Below are 14,775 nucleotides of genomic sequence, written 5' to 3'. Positions count from 1 at the left end.
CATTTCTTGGCTCCATTTCGTGTCTCAACGGCCTCTCAGAGCTTATTGCTTGAGTAAAATAGTCTTCCAGCTAAATATATCTTATCTACTGCAAGCTAAAAGTCAGACCGCTAAAAGCCAGTAACAGCTAGAAGAGATAGGTGTTTGCTACTAAAGATTACTCAGTTTCCTCTCACCTATGATGGCGTTAGCGATAGTGATTTTCAGCCACATCCGGTCACGAATCTCCAGGCCAGAATCTGGGAGTTGCATCACCTTCACGATGGTCGCCATGTCCGTTTTATTCACAGAGAGAGGCAGATCATCGAGTTCTAGGAGACAGCGAGAACCAGAGCAGGTGCATTCAGACTGAGAACCACATTTTGAGAGTGACTGAGATGAACCAAATACTGGGTCATTCCGTGTCAAATCAGACAAAATCCAGGAAAATGGATGCTGCACCATCTCAGATTTTGCCTAATATTTAGGTAACAAAATTAATACCTGACTTTTCATAAGAAATGCCTTATCTTGGAGGCCATGTTTGGGCATTAATATCTTGAAAAGTATTATACCTAGCCTGCCCACACTTTGTAGGGTGGAAGACAGACATGTTTTCAGTATGACTGGACTGTTACGACTTTGTACTGCATGGAAGAAAGTGCAACACTGGTGATATTGAGGGTCTTGTAAACTCATATTTTGTATCCACATGGCACCAATCATTCTTTTGTCTGCAAATACAATACTTTATTAATGTCGAGCCTTGGGGTCCCTGCAACAAATGCACTTGTTTAATCCTTAAAATCTTCAAGCCCATTACAGGTGGAGAGCTCAAATATTGGTACATTAACAAAATATATAGTATGTGAATAAAAAAATGATTGATACCAAATGCGTACAATCTAGGCCCTTGTAGAAGATCAATGAGAATGTTTAACAGTTCAGTCATGATAACATGTTTTCCACCCTACAAAGTTTGGGCTGCCTATGAATAATACTGTTCATTATATTAATGTCCAAACATTGATTACCAGATAATGTGATTTTCAGGCAGTAAAACTGAAGTAATTTCAAAGGTTGAAAATAATATGAAGACATAGGATTTGAACAGAAATATTTTACAGGCCTTGGTTTTGGGACCCATTCTTGATATAGAAAAGGTTTGAATAAAATCTGAGACAGTGCAGCAACAACTTTATCTGATTTGACACGGAATGACTCATATGTCATTGCTATTTGATATTATTATCTCTCCAAATAGTATTTGGAGAGATAATAACATAAGTATACTGCACATATCTGTACCTGTTGTTCATACTACATAGCCATATTTTTAGTCTGCTCTTATAAGGTTACTGCTAATACACTGCACATATTTATATTTAATTTATATTACTGTAAACCAACTATATACTACTGTCTACACTGCACTATATATCCTGTCCTGTCTATGCACCACCTGTCTATTCTTTGCATATCACATTCCACTTTTCTGCTTTTTCGCACTTCTGGTTAGAGGCAAACTGCATTTCGTTGTCTTTGTACTTGTACTCTGCACGTACTCTGCAATCTAATCTCATCTAATCTAATCTAATAATCTATTAAGGAAAACATTAGCACAACAAAGGAAGTGAACAGCATTTTAAACACGGGGAAACCCTCTGCTAATCATTATGTGCATGGAGAATCGCTAAGATCTACATACCGGTAAACAGGAAAGGAAACAATTGATTATAATCTTTTTAAGGACACCATTTCCCTGAATCACCAGTACTCATGACTCAAGTCAAGGTCAGGACACAACTACAATACAACATTTCTTTCACTATGAGGTCACTACACAGAGGATGGTCTATGAGGTCACTACACAGAGGATGGCTATACATTTCATTTCCCCATTCTTCCTTCTTCTGAAGCACTGATCCGATTCTGAATAATTGGGCTATTGGACACTGCGGTTGATACAAGGGTGCGGTCGATACACAGTTTTATCTTTTATGATTTGCATAAAACACCGCCATGCGTTTATTTTATACACGATGCGGCTAATACATACATAAAAAGCCTCCCTGTACAATCCAATTTTCCTGTTCAAGAACATAATCAATTTATCGACTGACTGCTGGGGTGCAAGTCACCAGAGGTGCGTTCAAATTCGGCAAACATTGGTGAACCTTTGAGGCGAACATGTTTTCTCTGAATTGTTCAATTTGAACGATTTGGTGTTAACGTAACCGTCATTGCATTGTTACCTTTGTCAAGCTCATGTCCAGCTCCACCGTATGTTCGCGGAAAACTACCTCCTCAGACAATTTGCAAACGTTCGCCTATGTTTGCGAATTTGAACACACCTCAGATCTTTTTACTCTGTCCAGCCTGTTTCAGTGCACATCCAGACCATGCGGAGAAATATGGAGCCTTACCATAGTGAGGATAAGGCCCAGTCAGTGCTGTGGTGTGGGAGATCCAGGCAGCAGGGTCAATGGGTCTCACTGGTTCAGCTGAGGGAAAAAAAACAAAGTAGATATTAGTATGTACTATTAGTCCTATTAGTATATACTGTATGGACTCTTTGTGATACTAACTGTTGTTAGCATTAGTAGTAAAGGGCTCCTACCTCTGGGGATAGTGAAGTAACTTCGAGGGGACGGGTCCCAGCACTTGGCCACGGTTAGACTGATGGGACTGCACACAGAGCATTTAGATTTACATTTATTAATTTAGCATTCTATCCAAAGCCACTTACATCTCACAATTACCAGGAACATTGTCCCCGGAGCAACTTTAAAGGTGCCCTGCCACACAAAACCGTTTTTACTTGTATTTTTTTAAAAATATGTTAGGTCCATATGTGTTTGTGCTATGTTGTGAATGTGAAAATGAACAGCTACCTCCTCTGGCAGCGCTAGCCACTGAAAAGAAATAAGCGGAGAAATCAGGCCAATTGCAAAAGCTCTTCAGTTTAATGTGGAATTAATTGAGCTCATTACTATTCATGAGCTCACCCAGTTAAGACCGTGCCCACAGAATTCGTCTAGCTCTGAATGTCAACGGGATTGTGCGCTATGCACGAATAGAACTTCAACAATGCATTTTGCCCAATAACTCAGTAGGCAAAATTGAGTTGAGAATCAAATGGCTTCAGTTTATTTTTTTGAACAATGCCACAGGCTTTGCAAAAAGGTTGCTGTTGAAGCCTGGAGCAGTAGACTACCATCACGGCAGTCTGCAACCAGAAGCAGTGTTTAATGCACTCGCTAGCCTAGCAGGTTTTATGCCCATTTGGACAATGCTAGTACTCGCTAGCCAAGCTAAGTTCATGCCAAATTAGTTGATAACACCTGGATGAAACCGACTAGCTGTTAGCCAATCAGAGTCAAGCAACTTAACTCGTTGAATATTAATGAGAACTAATGCAAATCAAGCTGAGTCTTCCTGCAGGCTTTCTATACCACGCTAGAATGGCTTGAAACAAGGTAACCAAGGCATGTTACAGAATCCATGGTAGAACTTCAGACATTACCACAAAATAATGAAATATGTGTGGCAGGGCACCTTTAAGTGCCTTGCTCAAGGGCAAAATGGTGGAAGCCGGATATTGAACCCACAACTTTTCAGACTACTACATGCCAACCAGCTCCTTAACCACTACGCGACACTACAGACCATAGTTGCTGTAGGCCTAAGTTTCCACAGTATGACTGTGTGTGGGTGATAATATGCAACAAGGTCTGGTCTACTATAGGAGTCTATCCTCCCACACACATATCACAATTCCTCTGAGGCTCTCTGGCGCTTGCAGCATTGTTCCCAGGAGGAACCCATCTCCACACTATGACAGATCCATATGGAAGCATTATTTTTTAAAATGCCTCTGGCTTGAAAAAAAAATGCCTTACCCGGGCTTGGACACAATTTCTCTCAGAATCCTCACAGCGTCGTCATTGCTCATGTTCTCAAAGTTCACATCGTTAACCTGAGACAGAGATAGCTGATGTCATTTATATAGCTACACAATATATTGAGGTTAGTTTAGTTCATTCATGCTGTGTTCCTATGGAGAAAATGCACTGACAAAGCTCATCACATTACACAAAACGTCTGTGGGTGCAGCCTGACACTCATCATGAAATCCTTATTTTTGGACGTAGCCTAAGATGTCTCCTCACAATATCCTGGTCTGTATCCTCAGTATTCACTCTCAATCTTAGCACTAAGCTAAACAATGTATGAATAGTTTGGTTCCAAAACACTATATACACCATTTTAATGAATTTACATGAATATTTATTTTTTTTTTTGGCTGAATAAGTATAGCTTAATGCTAAGATTGTGGCCTTAACAGAGATTGTGGCCTGCAACTGCGGCAACACTGCACACTCAGAGAGAGAGCATATCACACACATCAAAGATGCCAGCTAAAGGAAGGAAAGGGAAAGGCACACACACAACATAAGCCACACGTAGACGGCACATACACACACACACACACACACACACACACACACACACACACACACAAACATAAGCCACACGTAGACGGCACACACACACACACACACACACACACACACACACACACACACACACACACACAACATAAGCCACACGTAGACGGCACACACACACACACACACACACACACACACACACACACACACACACAACATAAGCCACACGTAGCACACACACACACACACACACACACACACACACACACACACACACACACACACACACACAACATAAGCCACACGTAGACAGCACACACACACACACACACACACACACACACAGACACACAACATAAGCCGCACGTAGACAGCACACGCACCCACACACACACTCACACACACACACAACATAAGCCACATGTACATACCCACACACACACAAACATAAAACCACACGTACACAGCACACACACACACAACATTAGCCACACTTACACAGCACACACATGTACACACACACACACACACACACACACACACACACACAGAATGTCTGGGTCTGACATTAAAGGAATTATCCGGAGTAAAATGCACTTTAGATCAATTTACGGATGATTGGGAGTACATACATACGTACATACGAGTACATACATTCAGATGTGTTTTGAGAAAGTTCGATTTTACCGTTTTTAGTCAAAACTTGTTAGCCTGGAAGTGACCCGGGCATGTCATTTCGCCGCTACAAAGCGCTATTTTTATACCTCTTCTACAGTTCCAAACAACATTACACTTACGTGGTAGTGAGTAGAGGGTCCCTAAAGCCGGAAATGTTGCAAAAATAGCGTTTTGTAGCGGCAAAATGACATGCCCGGGTCACTTCCAGGCTAACGAGTTTTGACTAAAAACGGTAAAATCGAACTTTCTCAAAACACATCCGACAAATTTGCAGACAAATTGCTATTGGTCTAAAATCTTTTTCATTTGTTCAGTTATATATATAATTTTATTAACTTTTCTTAATATTCATGACAAGTTAAATTTAAAGAGATGGCAGCATACCACCAGTGGTCTGCTATCTGCCAATCTGATTTTGATATCTGGGTGTATGTCTGAACATAAAAGTAAAAAAAAACGGTTAGATTCACACCTAGCGAGGGCGGGTGGTGATAATGTTTTGTGAGAAACTGATGGTGTTAGAAAACTGATGGTGTTAGGAACTGATGGTGAGAAACCGATGGTGTTTGGCTTAACTGTAGCTTATAAGTTTATGACTTTGTCATAATCAAGTTCATTCGTTAATTTTTGTTTCGTTCATTTCGCTAATTTTGGCAAAGACGGTAAGTTGCCATGGACAACCATTGTAGGCTACACAGACTCCCTGTGTATTGTGCACATCCAGTAAGCGAACATGGTTAAAAAGCAAGCCATGAGCCAGGACAAGAAGTGTCCTGCTCCTTTATTGACACACACACATGCACGTGATGTGACACATGCTAGAAATGTACAAGTATGGCCAGCTTTTCAGGCTTCCGTCTTCTGCCTTCAGACTATAGCTTTGCCTGCCAACTGGCATTTCCATGTATTTCCCCACCGCTACTCCTTTCAGGAAACTACACTCCATAGGTCATACATTTCTTTGAATCTGTGAATGTTCCAATGATAGTAGAGGGCCATGAATATGATCTGGATGGCAGCAACCAATTTTACATGGGAAAATTTCTTGACACCTGCATGACGCAATCGTTGTGAAACCTCTGATAGCGTTACAGAATGTTGGCGTTATTTCCTGCACACTAATAGTGTGTCACAATGCACGTTAAACAGACTGGAGCACCTGTAAGAGCATGTCGCCGGGCTCGATCCTGCCATCAGCAGCCACTGCGCCGCCCTTCATGATGGAACCGATGTAGATTCCTCCGTCCCCCCTGTCGTTGCTCTGGCCTACTATGCTGATGCCCAGGAAGTTGTACTTTTCTGGACAGGAAGAAGAAGAGGAGGAATAATAAGTCTATTGAAGTCCAAAATGTCCATCAGCAGATGGTCTCTATTGTGAATCCCTAAAGAAGTAATAAATAAAGGGAGAGGAGGAGGAGGTATATATAGAGAGAGAAAGGGAGAGAGAGGGCGAGAGAGAGAAAGGGAAAGAGAGAGGGATTAGGGGCAGCCGTGGCCTACTGGTTAGCGCTTCGCATGCTTACCCATGTTGAGAGTGACAGTGATGATGTTGAGGCTCATAGTGGAGTCGGTGATGCTACTAAACGAAGACGACTGCAAAAACACAGAAGCCAACACACACCATCAGTACCACCGGCCCTCAGTTATTAGGAAACTCTAACAGACGTATGGAAGCCAGCGGCATTTAAACAACAAACGTATAGAGTCTATAGATCATTTTCAGATGCGGCTTCCTCAGACTGACAGTCCAGTGGTGCACCCACCCGGTCCATCTTGGCCACTTTCTGCCTCCGTCTCCGCCGTTTGTGCCTACGCATGAGCTGAGAGGAGGAACTCTGCTCTGTGGAGCTGCTGAGTCTAAAACACACAGAGAATAAAGACAAAAAGAAAGACAGAACAAAAAGGAAGAAAGGAAGGAAGAAAGAAAGAAAGAAAGAAAGAAAAGAAAAACAGTCTCATAGTTGTTGTTTTACAAGCATATAAAACCAGTCAAACACAGGCATTGTCCAGGCTTCTTTAGAGTTAGAGTGCATGTCCTTTCACTTCTGTGAGTTGTGTTTTGATGTGGAGAATGTGGTCAAACTCTGTTTGTTCTGTCTGCTGTTCTGTCTGTTTTTGTTGTTGTTTTTATTTATTCTGCCTTTATTGTTATTGCTTGTTTTATGTGCTTTGTGTCAATTTACTATATACTATAATATTCCCTGGTGTGTATTTTCTTTTAGGTGACCTTTTAACACCGGTCCATGGACAACAGATGTAAAATAGTCATTTTTGGCTAATTCTGGCATATGTACACTTCATGTTTATTAATGTGCAATGTCCATGTCAAATAAACCTTAACATAAACTAGATGTACCGCATAGCGGTACAAAATATGACCGCCGCTCAGTCCTGTACATCCGTTCCGCGAAAATAAATCACACTTCAATTTTTCTCCATATTTTACTCCATCCCCCACTCTTGAAACTTTTGTGTATGCTTGTTTGGCATGCCTGAGTGTGTGTAAAAGCGGCTGCACAGAAAGTACCCTACTGGTGCTGAAAAGGTGAATAGATTGTAGAATAGCCAAAGAAGATGTAGAATTGTTATAAAACCTTTAAAATCTCTAAACAATCACAAGTAGGGCAGTTCATCACAGTTCATCCATTGCAACTGGATTGATGAAAGGTCACTTACACCTGTAGGCTACATTGTATTTGGGAAAAGCAAAAGGTATCAGCATAATGTTATTTATTTATTTATTTTTTATGTATTTATAAACAAAAATATCTCTGTCAGTTCCATGCCGTTTTCAACAGCTATCAAAAACAAAGGTCATTTTTGGATGGATGGATTTTTTGTGAATGTTTCTTCTTCTACATAAGATTTTAGTCATCTTTAGTTCATGTAATACTTTATTGTCAATGCACAAATTAAGTAACAGTAGTCTGAAACGTTATTGTTAATGCACAAATTAAGTAACAGTAGCCTAGTCTGAAACGAAATGCTGTTTTACATCTAACCAGTGGTGCAAATAACTGACATGTCCAAATGGGCCTTGATGAAATGCGTCGCTAGACTGTTCATACACATTTTAACGGGCCAAAGTTGAAGAGCTTTTGTCCGTTATTGTTAGTGCAAATATAGGCTGATTCATGTTCCCTTGCATTGTTTAACTGAGGTCCATGGCTAGTCTGGCTTTCATCAGACCAAGCTCAATCTTTTTAAGAAATCAAAAATAAATAGCGGGCAGATCAGGCTGGGTTCACCCAGCCTAGTCCATAGGCACCGATATTGTTTAATTTTTCGATTGAGATATACACGCTCTGGCTATTCTAAATGCAAAAATGCATCAGGGAGTTATGACAAAACGGTAACTAACAAACTAGATCCTAATAGAAAGTTGTTAGCTTCCCTAAGCTACAGGTAGGATTATAAAGGTAGGCCTATTGACAACATAAATTGTCAATAGGCTATGCTGGCGACACAAATAAAATCTCCTTTGAAACCAATGGCTTACGCCTTACAGTATCAAGCGGACTTAAACTGTCGTATCGCGGGCGAAAAGTTGTAATAACATTCACGCAGCTCCATGAGTCAAGGAAAGCGCCAATGAAGTAGCCACTTCTAAATGGGACCCACTACACAGTAGCTTAAGGTGTTTTGCTATAGCAGCCATAATGAAATGAAGGTGTCATTGTTTGGATACTTCACACACACGTGCTTTTTAATTTCACAGACTACAACTACCAAGCTGTAATCAAAGCACATCGATTCCCCTCTCACACCCTGCACGCACTTAAAACAAAATAAACAGGCGCCTCAGTCTCACGCATGTATAGGCAAACTGTATCAGACCGTGTAACGTTGGTAAATCTTCCATTGCACAGAATGATTTTGTAGCACGTGCAATAAATGACAGTCGAAGATACAAACAGTGCTGCTATACATTTGTTTAGGTATAACCGCATTTATAGTTTTCTACAAATGCAATAAATCAAATGCCTCCATCACTCAACCAACGCTAACGGTAACATTACCTAGGTCCTTATTGATATTACAAGATTAACGCACCTGCAGTAAAAAACCAAGCATTATTTCGCTTCAAGAAGAAATGGGAATTACACTTCATGTGAACATCGCCCTATCCTTATTAGATGTTCGCCATGTAAATTACAGTCCTTGTATGAAGGCCCATTGTTTTTCCAACCCACTTTTAACTTCCAACAAAATTACGCCTCACTGCAACGATGCCATCTAGTGGACAAACGACCACTTCTCGCCAATAATGAAAATGCAGCCATGATGATGATGATGATGATGAAGAATATTTATTTTGGCTTTCTTTTTAATCCTACTGATTTTCATTTTTTACCGGGGGGGGGCAAATCACAAATGAGTGATTATGAGCCAGGTTGATGTGGGCCCTTGAGACCAACATACCATAAAAGATTCACAGAGAACTGTGTCTGCCCTACCCTCCTTTCTCGGGGTCCAGTCCAGCGGGGGCTGCAGATGAAAACGAAAAATGACGGTTCCATGCTATCCATGTGGGGGTACATGCTCACCAAGTTTTGTGTACCCCGGTCTTTCAGTGTCCCGGGAATCCTTGTTGGTGTACGCCACTAAATGTACACATAAATTATTTTATTGTAAGGCCCCCATGAACGAAAGTACACAAAACTTGGCATGCATTCAGAGGGTGTCATAATGATCCTACACTTTTAATTTCGTGCAGTTTTGACCTTGTCAGCCAGAGATATTGAGATGAAAACACCTAATTTTTGCTTTTTAATTTTAACTAGGTGGCACTATACATGAAATAAGTGGTAATGGGATGGGTTGACATGCCCCCTTAAGACCAACATACAAAAAAAAGGTGGACCTCCTAGGCCCTACGGTTCTCGAGATATTCACAGAAAACTGTGCCCGGCCCCCCTACAGGCCAGTTGGTGTAATATAACAGAAATTCATTTCTTGTGTGGCCCCCATGAACAAAATTCCACCTAAACTTGGCGTGCATTCAGAAGGTGTCAAAATGATCCTACACTTCCAATTTCTCGTGCAGTTTTGACTATGTTAAGTCACAGATACCTACAATTACAACACCTCATTTTTTACTTTTTTTGTGTTTAACTAGGTGGCTTTATACATGAAATTAGTGGTTATGGAATGGGTTGACATGGCCCCTTGAGATCAACATACAAAAAAAAGGTGGTCCTCCTAAACCTTACGGTTCTCGAGATATTCACAGAAAACTGTGTCTGCCCTACCCTCCTTTCGGGGTGCAGTCCAGCTGGGGGGCTACAGATCAAAACGAAAAACGATGGTTCCATGCTATCCATATGGGGTTACATGCCCACCAAGTTTTGTCTACCCCGGTCTTTCAGTGTCCCGGGAATCATTGACGGAAATTTGGACATGCGAAAAAGAAAAAAAAAAGAAAAAAAAAGAAAAAAAAAAAGAAAATCTGACTAAACCTATATGACCGCTGGCCCGCTTGGGCGGTCATAATAAATAAACAAACAAAAGGGACAAACACAAGAACAAATGGTGGTATTGTTATGTCATCTGATTCAGGGAATATTTCACACTGTGTACAGACCAGAACTGGACAACATTAGTCACACATTGTGGCAGATGATATCAACACTACCATCGTGTTATGCAACGCCTTACTTACATCATCTACCACAATTTTCCAAGAACACATGAAGATTCCAATGAAACATTCTGGGACATGAGGCACAAAATGACAACACATGATCTCAGAAGCAATGGGCCTTATGCTACCTGTCTGTTTACCTACAGCAAGTGAACTCTAGAGAGCACACTGTGAGCTCAAAAGCAACTAGGATGGGATCTGGGAAAAACCCATCACATGGTGAAATAAAAAAACATTGTTTACAGCTCCGTTTCAGGTCCCTCTGGTGAATTTTTACCAAGAACTGCTACTTGGGATTTTCAGAAGTAGCACTGGAGCTTTTCAAGAGCTGCGTGCAAATCACTCCACCCAACTAGCAGAACATAGTTCCAAGTATGTTAATCCTTATAAAGTTTCATTTTACATTGGAATTTGTACACATTGTACATGTTTAGACTAGTCACAAAATGTAAATGATAAAATGTTGGAGATCTTTTGTCACTATTGGGAGTTGTAAGCTAATTGGAGCCGTCCACTTCAAAGACACTGTGTTAAGCTAGGCTAGCGGTGGGTGCGTCAGAACAAGTTACTGCACGCACAGAGACAAGAAGGGTATGTATTGACTTATCTAACTCTGGGAGATACGGTGAATAAGCTAATGTACCCAAATGTTGGTGTTTCCATTCTGACACCATCCTAGCAACATCCTGGATACCGTCCCCTGGCAACATCCGGAATCCTATCCTACTATTGTTACCTACCTGGATGTTGCTAGGATGGTATCAGAATCCTAGGTTGGTGAAATTTCACCTTGTGATGGGTTTTCCCATCACAATTTGATTCCAGGGCTCCCCCTAGTGGGCGAAGGGATGAACAACAGCAAATGGCACCAACCTGCTAGTGTCTTCGTCCTCTTCGCTGTCCACAAAAGAGCTGGACTCCAGCTCGCTGCTCATCATGGAGGCACTGTCGAAGCCCATGGCTGAGTCGCGGGCGCCACGATCGGTTTTGGAGTGCCCGTTGACCCGGGAGACTAAATGAGGAACAACACACGGAAGGTCAGAAAAAGCACTGAAGGCCGGGATGCATCTGTCTCCATGGCAACATATTTACCTCCAGACACAGGAAAAAGATGAAGACAAAGATGACATAAATAACTTCACAAACGCCGATATTGCATACAAATTAGGATGCACACACACATTTTTGATGCGATCTGGGAAAACCCTTCACATGGTGCACTTTTACCAACTTATGATTCTGATACCATCCTAGCAACAGCCAAGATTTGGGGATTTTGGGTGGTAGATTCTGGAAATAACAAGTACTTTCATGAAGAAGTCTCCATGGGGCAACCATAACCATAACTAGAAACATCATAACCATAACTATGAGCATTGAACAGTACCATGAAAGTCAAGTCAAGTCAAGTCAAGTCAAGTCAGATTTATTTTTAAAGGAGGATCTTAAGGAGCCAAGAGGAGAAAGATTAGTGGTATTGTTAAATACAGGGCTCCCACTTTAAGTCAAATGTAAAATTCCATGACTTTTCCCTGACAAAAACCCCCCAGAATGTCCATCATCTACTATGAATGGTACAATATACCGACTAAAGATTCCAGAGCAGCCGCGTAGCGTTCAAGCATCTTTCACTTTTTAGAGCTGGTGATGAGTAAATGAGCATTGAATAAACAAAGTTGGGTTAACCACAACTACTCAAGCAAGCAGTAAAGCTAATAACCAGATATACGCCAATTCTGTGTGGAAATATATTTGTATTAATGTATTTTGGCAAGTAAATTTTAAACTGCTACAACAAAATACCCTGATATTACATGACTTTCCCCAAAAAAATATAAAATTCCCTAACATTCCATGTCTGGAATGGACTTTTCAAAATTCCATGACCATGAGAAATTCCATGACCCGTGGGAACCTGTAAATAGTTGATTGTGTTTATACGTGTTTATACAATGACACACTTATGATGTACTAAGGAAGTACACTTCTAGTGCAATTCAAGAGAAAACAGTCCTGGCCTCATTGACCCTAATGTTTGACACACGTAACTGACTAGTTCCCTTCACACACACACACACACACACACACACACACACACAAAGCATACGTACACTGCCAGGGCCTTGGCTGACGCCAAGCCTCAGGGTGGCACCGTATTGGTTGGAGGGGTCGGGTCAGATGATGAAGACGATGCCCAGTTGGGCCTCTCCAAGAACGACCAAGACATTCCAATATAATGGGAGTGCCCATTTCTACGAAGCACTAACTATGCCCAGAGAAGTACAACAACTGTGTGTGTGTGTGTGTGTGCTGGTGTAAGTGTGTGTGCCCATACATTAATTATCAACACCCGACTGCTGTTTGAACTGCTCTTTCATTCATATCTCTTCCCTGCACAACCCAGTACAAACATGCCAGAGTGCACAAAGCAAGGATTTCTCCCAGCCCTGTGTGTGGCCCAGACAATCTTATCACTCAGCTATAAAGAGTCCAGGCTCCGTCGGAAAAGAACAACAAAAACATGCAGTCCAAAGTGTGTGGTATGCTATTACACTCACTCACTCACACTCACTCATACACACACACACACTACACACAGAAACACACGCTGTAGGTCTGAATGAATGAACGATCTCTGGAGTTCTTTCATGCTCAGAAACGCGTGTATGCTCCCCCCTCCCTGTGCAGTGTGCACTCAAAGTTTGGCTGAAATCTGCAGGGTGGCAGGTGTCTGGCTCCACGTCTTATCTGCAATAGAGGTGCTGAAGGAAAGGAAACACAGATAGGAATAAACCCATAGTCAGTCACTGAAGTAGAAATTTACATTAAAAAAAATAGAATGATTCAATTCGGCGCTGGCTGGAAACGGCTCACAAACATCTGGAATCCGCTATTAGGCTACCTAATGATACATTCAGCATTTAGTAATGCTAGAACTGAGAGACTAACGAGGACTTTTTCACAATTCACTTTCACAAAAAGACTGCTAGACTAGATTGTCAATGAGGCTTTCATTATCTTGGTAACACAAATATGTCTGGGATTCGTTTCAAGCTTTAAATTAATTATAAAAATATCCCGAGGCAAAAGAAAAAACCCAGACGAAAAACATCCAGTGATGTTCATTTTGCGAATTCAGTGAATGCTTAACGGCTCAAAGAAGTCCAGTAAATGTAATAATAATAATAATAATAAACGTTTGGATAGTCTGCTTACCACAACACAATAAAGACGCGTTAAATTTAACCCTGGCGCATAAACGTTGCTGACACCAACACGTCAATAAAGGATGTATGGCAATTATTAAGACACGGGGGAAGTTCTTTAGTCGACCGCGTGTTCTAGATCCCTGTCAGAGAATTATTTCCAGCCGGATAGCATCCAAAATTCCCCATAGCCTACTCACATGCTCACTATTTATCACTGCAGATATTCTAGTACAAAATGGAGCGAAACAAATGTGCAATCCGCCATAACGCGGTCTACATTAAATAGGCTAATTTAGGTGATATTTGCCCTTCTTCAATTAAAATCCAAAACTCCCGTCTTACCTTTAACTAGTAAGAGTGCTCTCCTAAGGTGTCAGTCACTAGGAGGAAGTTATTTGGAGGACAACGAGAGTGCACACAAAGTCGTTTAACTCACGCTGTGCACGCTCTTTGCTAAGGTGCTGTCAGGTGGCGGAATTATTCCCAAGACAGAGCAGACCGCGGCGCTTATCGGTTACGCTAAACTATGATGTACGTTGCTGCCACCAGGTGATTTATGACATTATCGGCAGGTCTAAGCACATTATCACACACAATCTATGCTGCCTCTGGACAATAACAACATACATCCATCTTTTTGTATAAGACACTCACCACTAAACGTATAACCAACATGATCTGTCATTCAGAAAAGAGAGCAATACTGATTATGTTAGTTGCAGCCGGCACAATCTTTTCACTGCAGATTTTTAGCCCTGAATGTTCATGACAGGCGAACTCAAATTTCAACCAAACAAAAAAAGAAAGCTGA

General features: G+C 41.3%; 1 protein-coding gene across 2 annotated transcripts in view; it reads right to left on the bottom strand.

Moving 5' to 3' along the window:
- The window catches only part of dvl1a (dishevelled segment polarity protein 1a), a 42,225-nt gene that overhangs the window by 7,159 nt on the left and 20,291 nt on the right, over nt 1-14,775 (bottom strand). For both annotated transcript variants that reach the window (XR_007193300.1, XM_048240456.1), the window contains exons 5-12: nt 11,629-11,767; nt 6,875-6,968; nt 6,635-6,704; nt 6,271-6,410; nt 3,882-3,958; nt 2,600-2,667; nt 2,406-2,483; nt 177-311 (exon numbers count right to left, since the gene is read on the bottom strand). Coding sequence is in view for 1 of the 2 variants with exons in the window: in XM_048240456.1 (XP_048096413.1) it covers nt 177-311; nt 2,406-2,483; nt 2,600-2,667; nt 3,882-3,958; nt 6,271-6,410; nt 6,635-6,704; nt 6,875-6,968; nt 11,629-11,767 (801 nt within the window). In the remaining variant the exon portion in view is untranslated. The remainder of the gene's footprint in view (nt 1-176; nt 312-2,405; nt 2,484-2,599; nt 2,668-3,881; nt 3,959-6,270; nt 6,411-6,634; nt 6,705-6,874; nt 6,969-11,628; nt 11,768-14,775) is intronic.

Source organism: Alosa alosa, chromosome 4, assembly GCF_017589495.1.
Source record: "Alosa alosa isolate M-15738 ecotype Scorff River chromosome 4, AALO_Geno_1.1, whole genome shotgun sequence".
NCBI lineage: Eukaryota > Metazoa > Chordata > Actinopteri > Clupeiformes > Clupeidae > Alosa > Alosa alosa.
The sequence above is the reverse complement of the archived record's forward strand: the minus strand, read 5'-3'. Positions and strand labels throughout refer to the sequence as shown.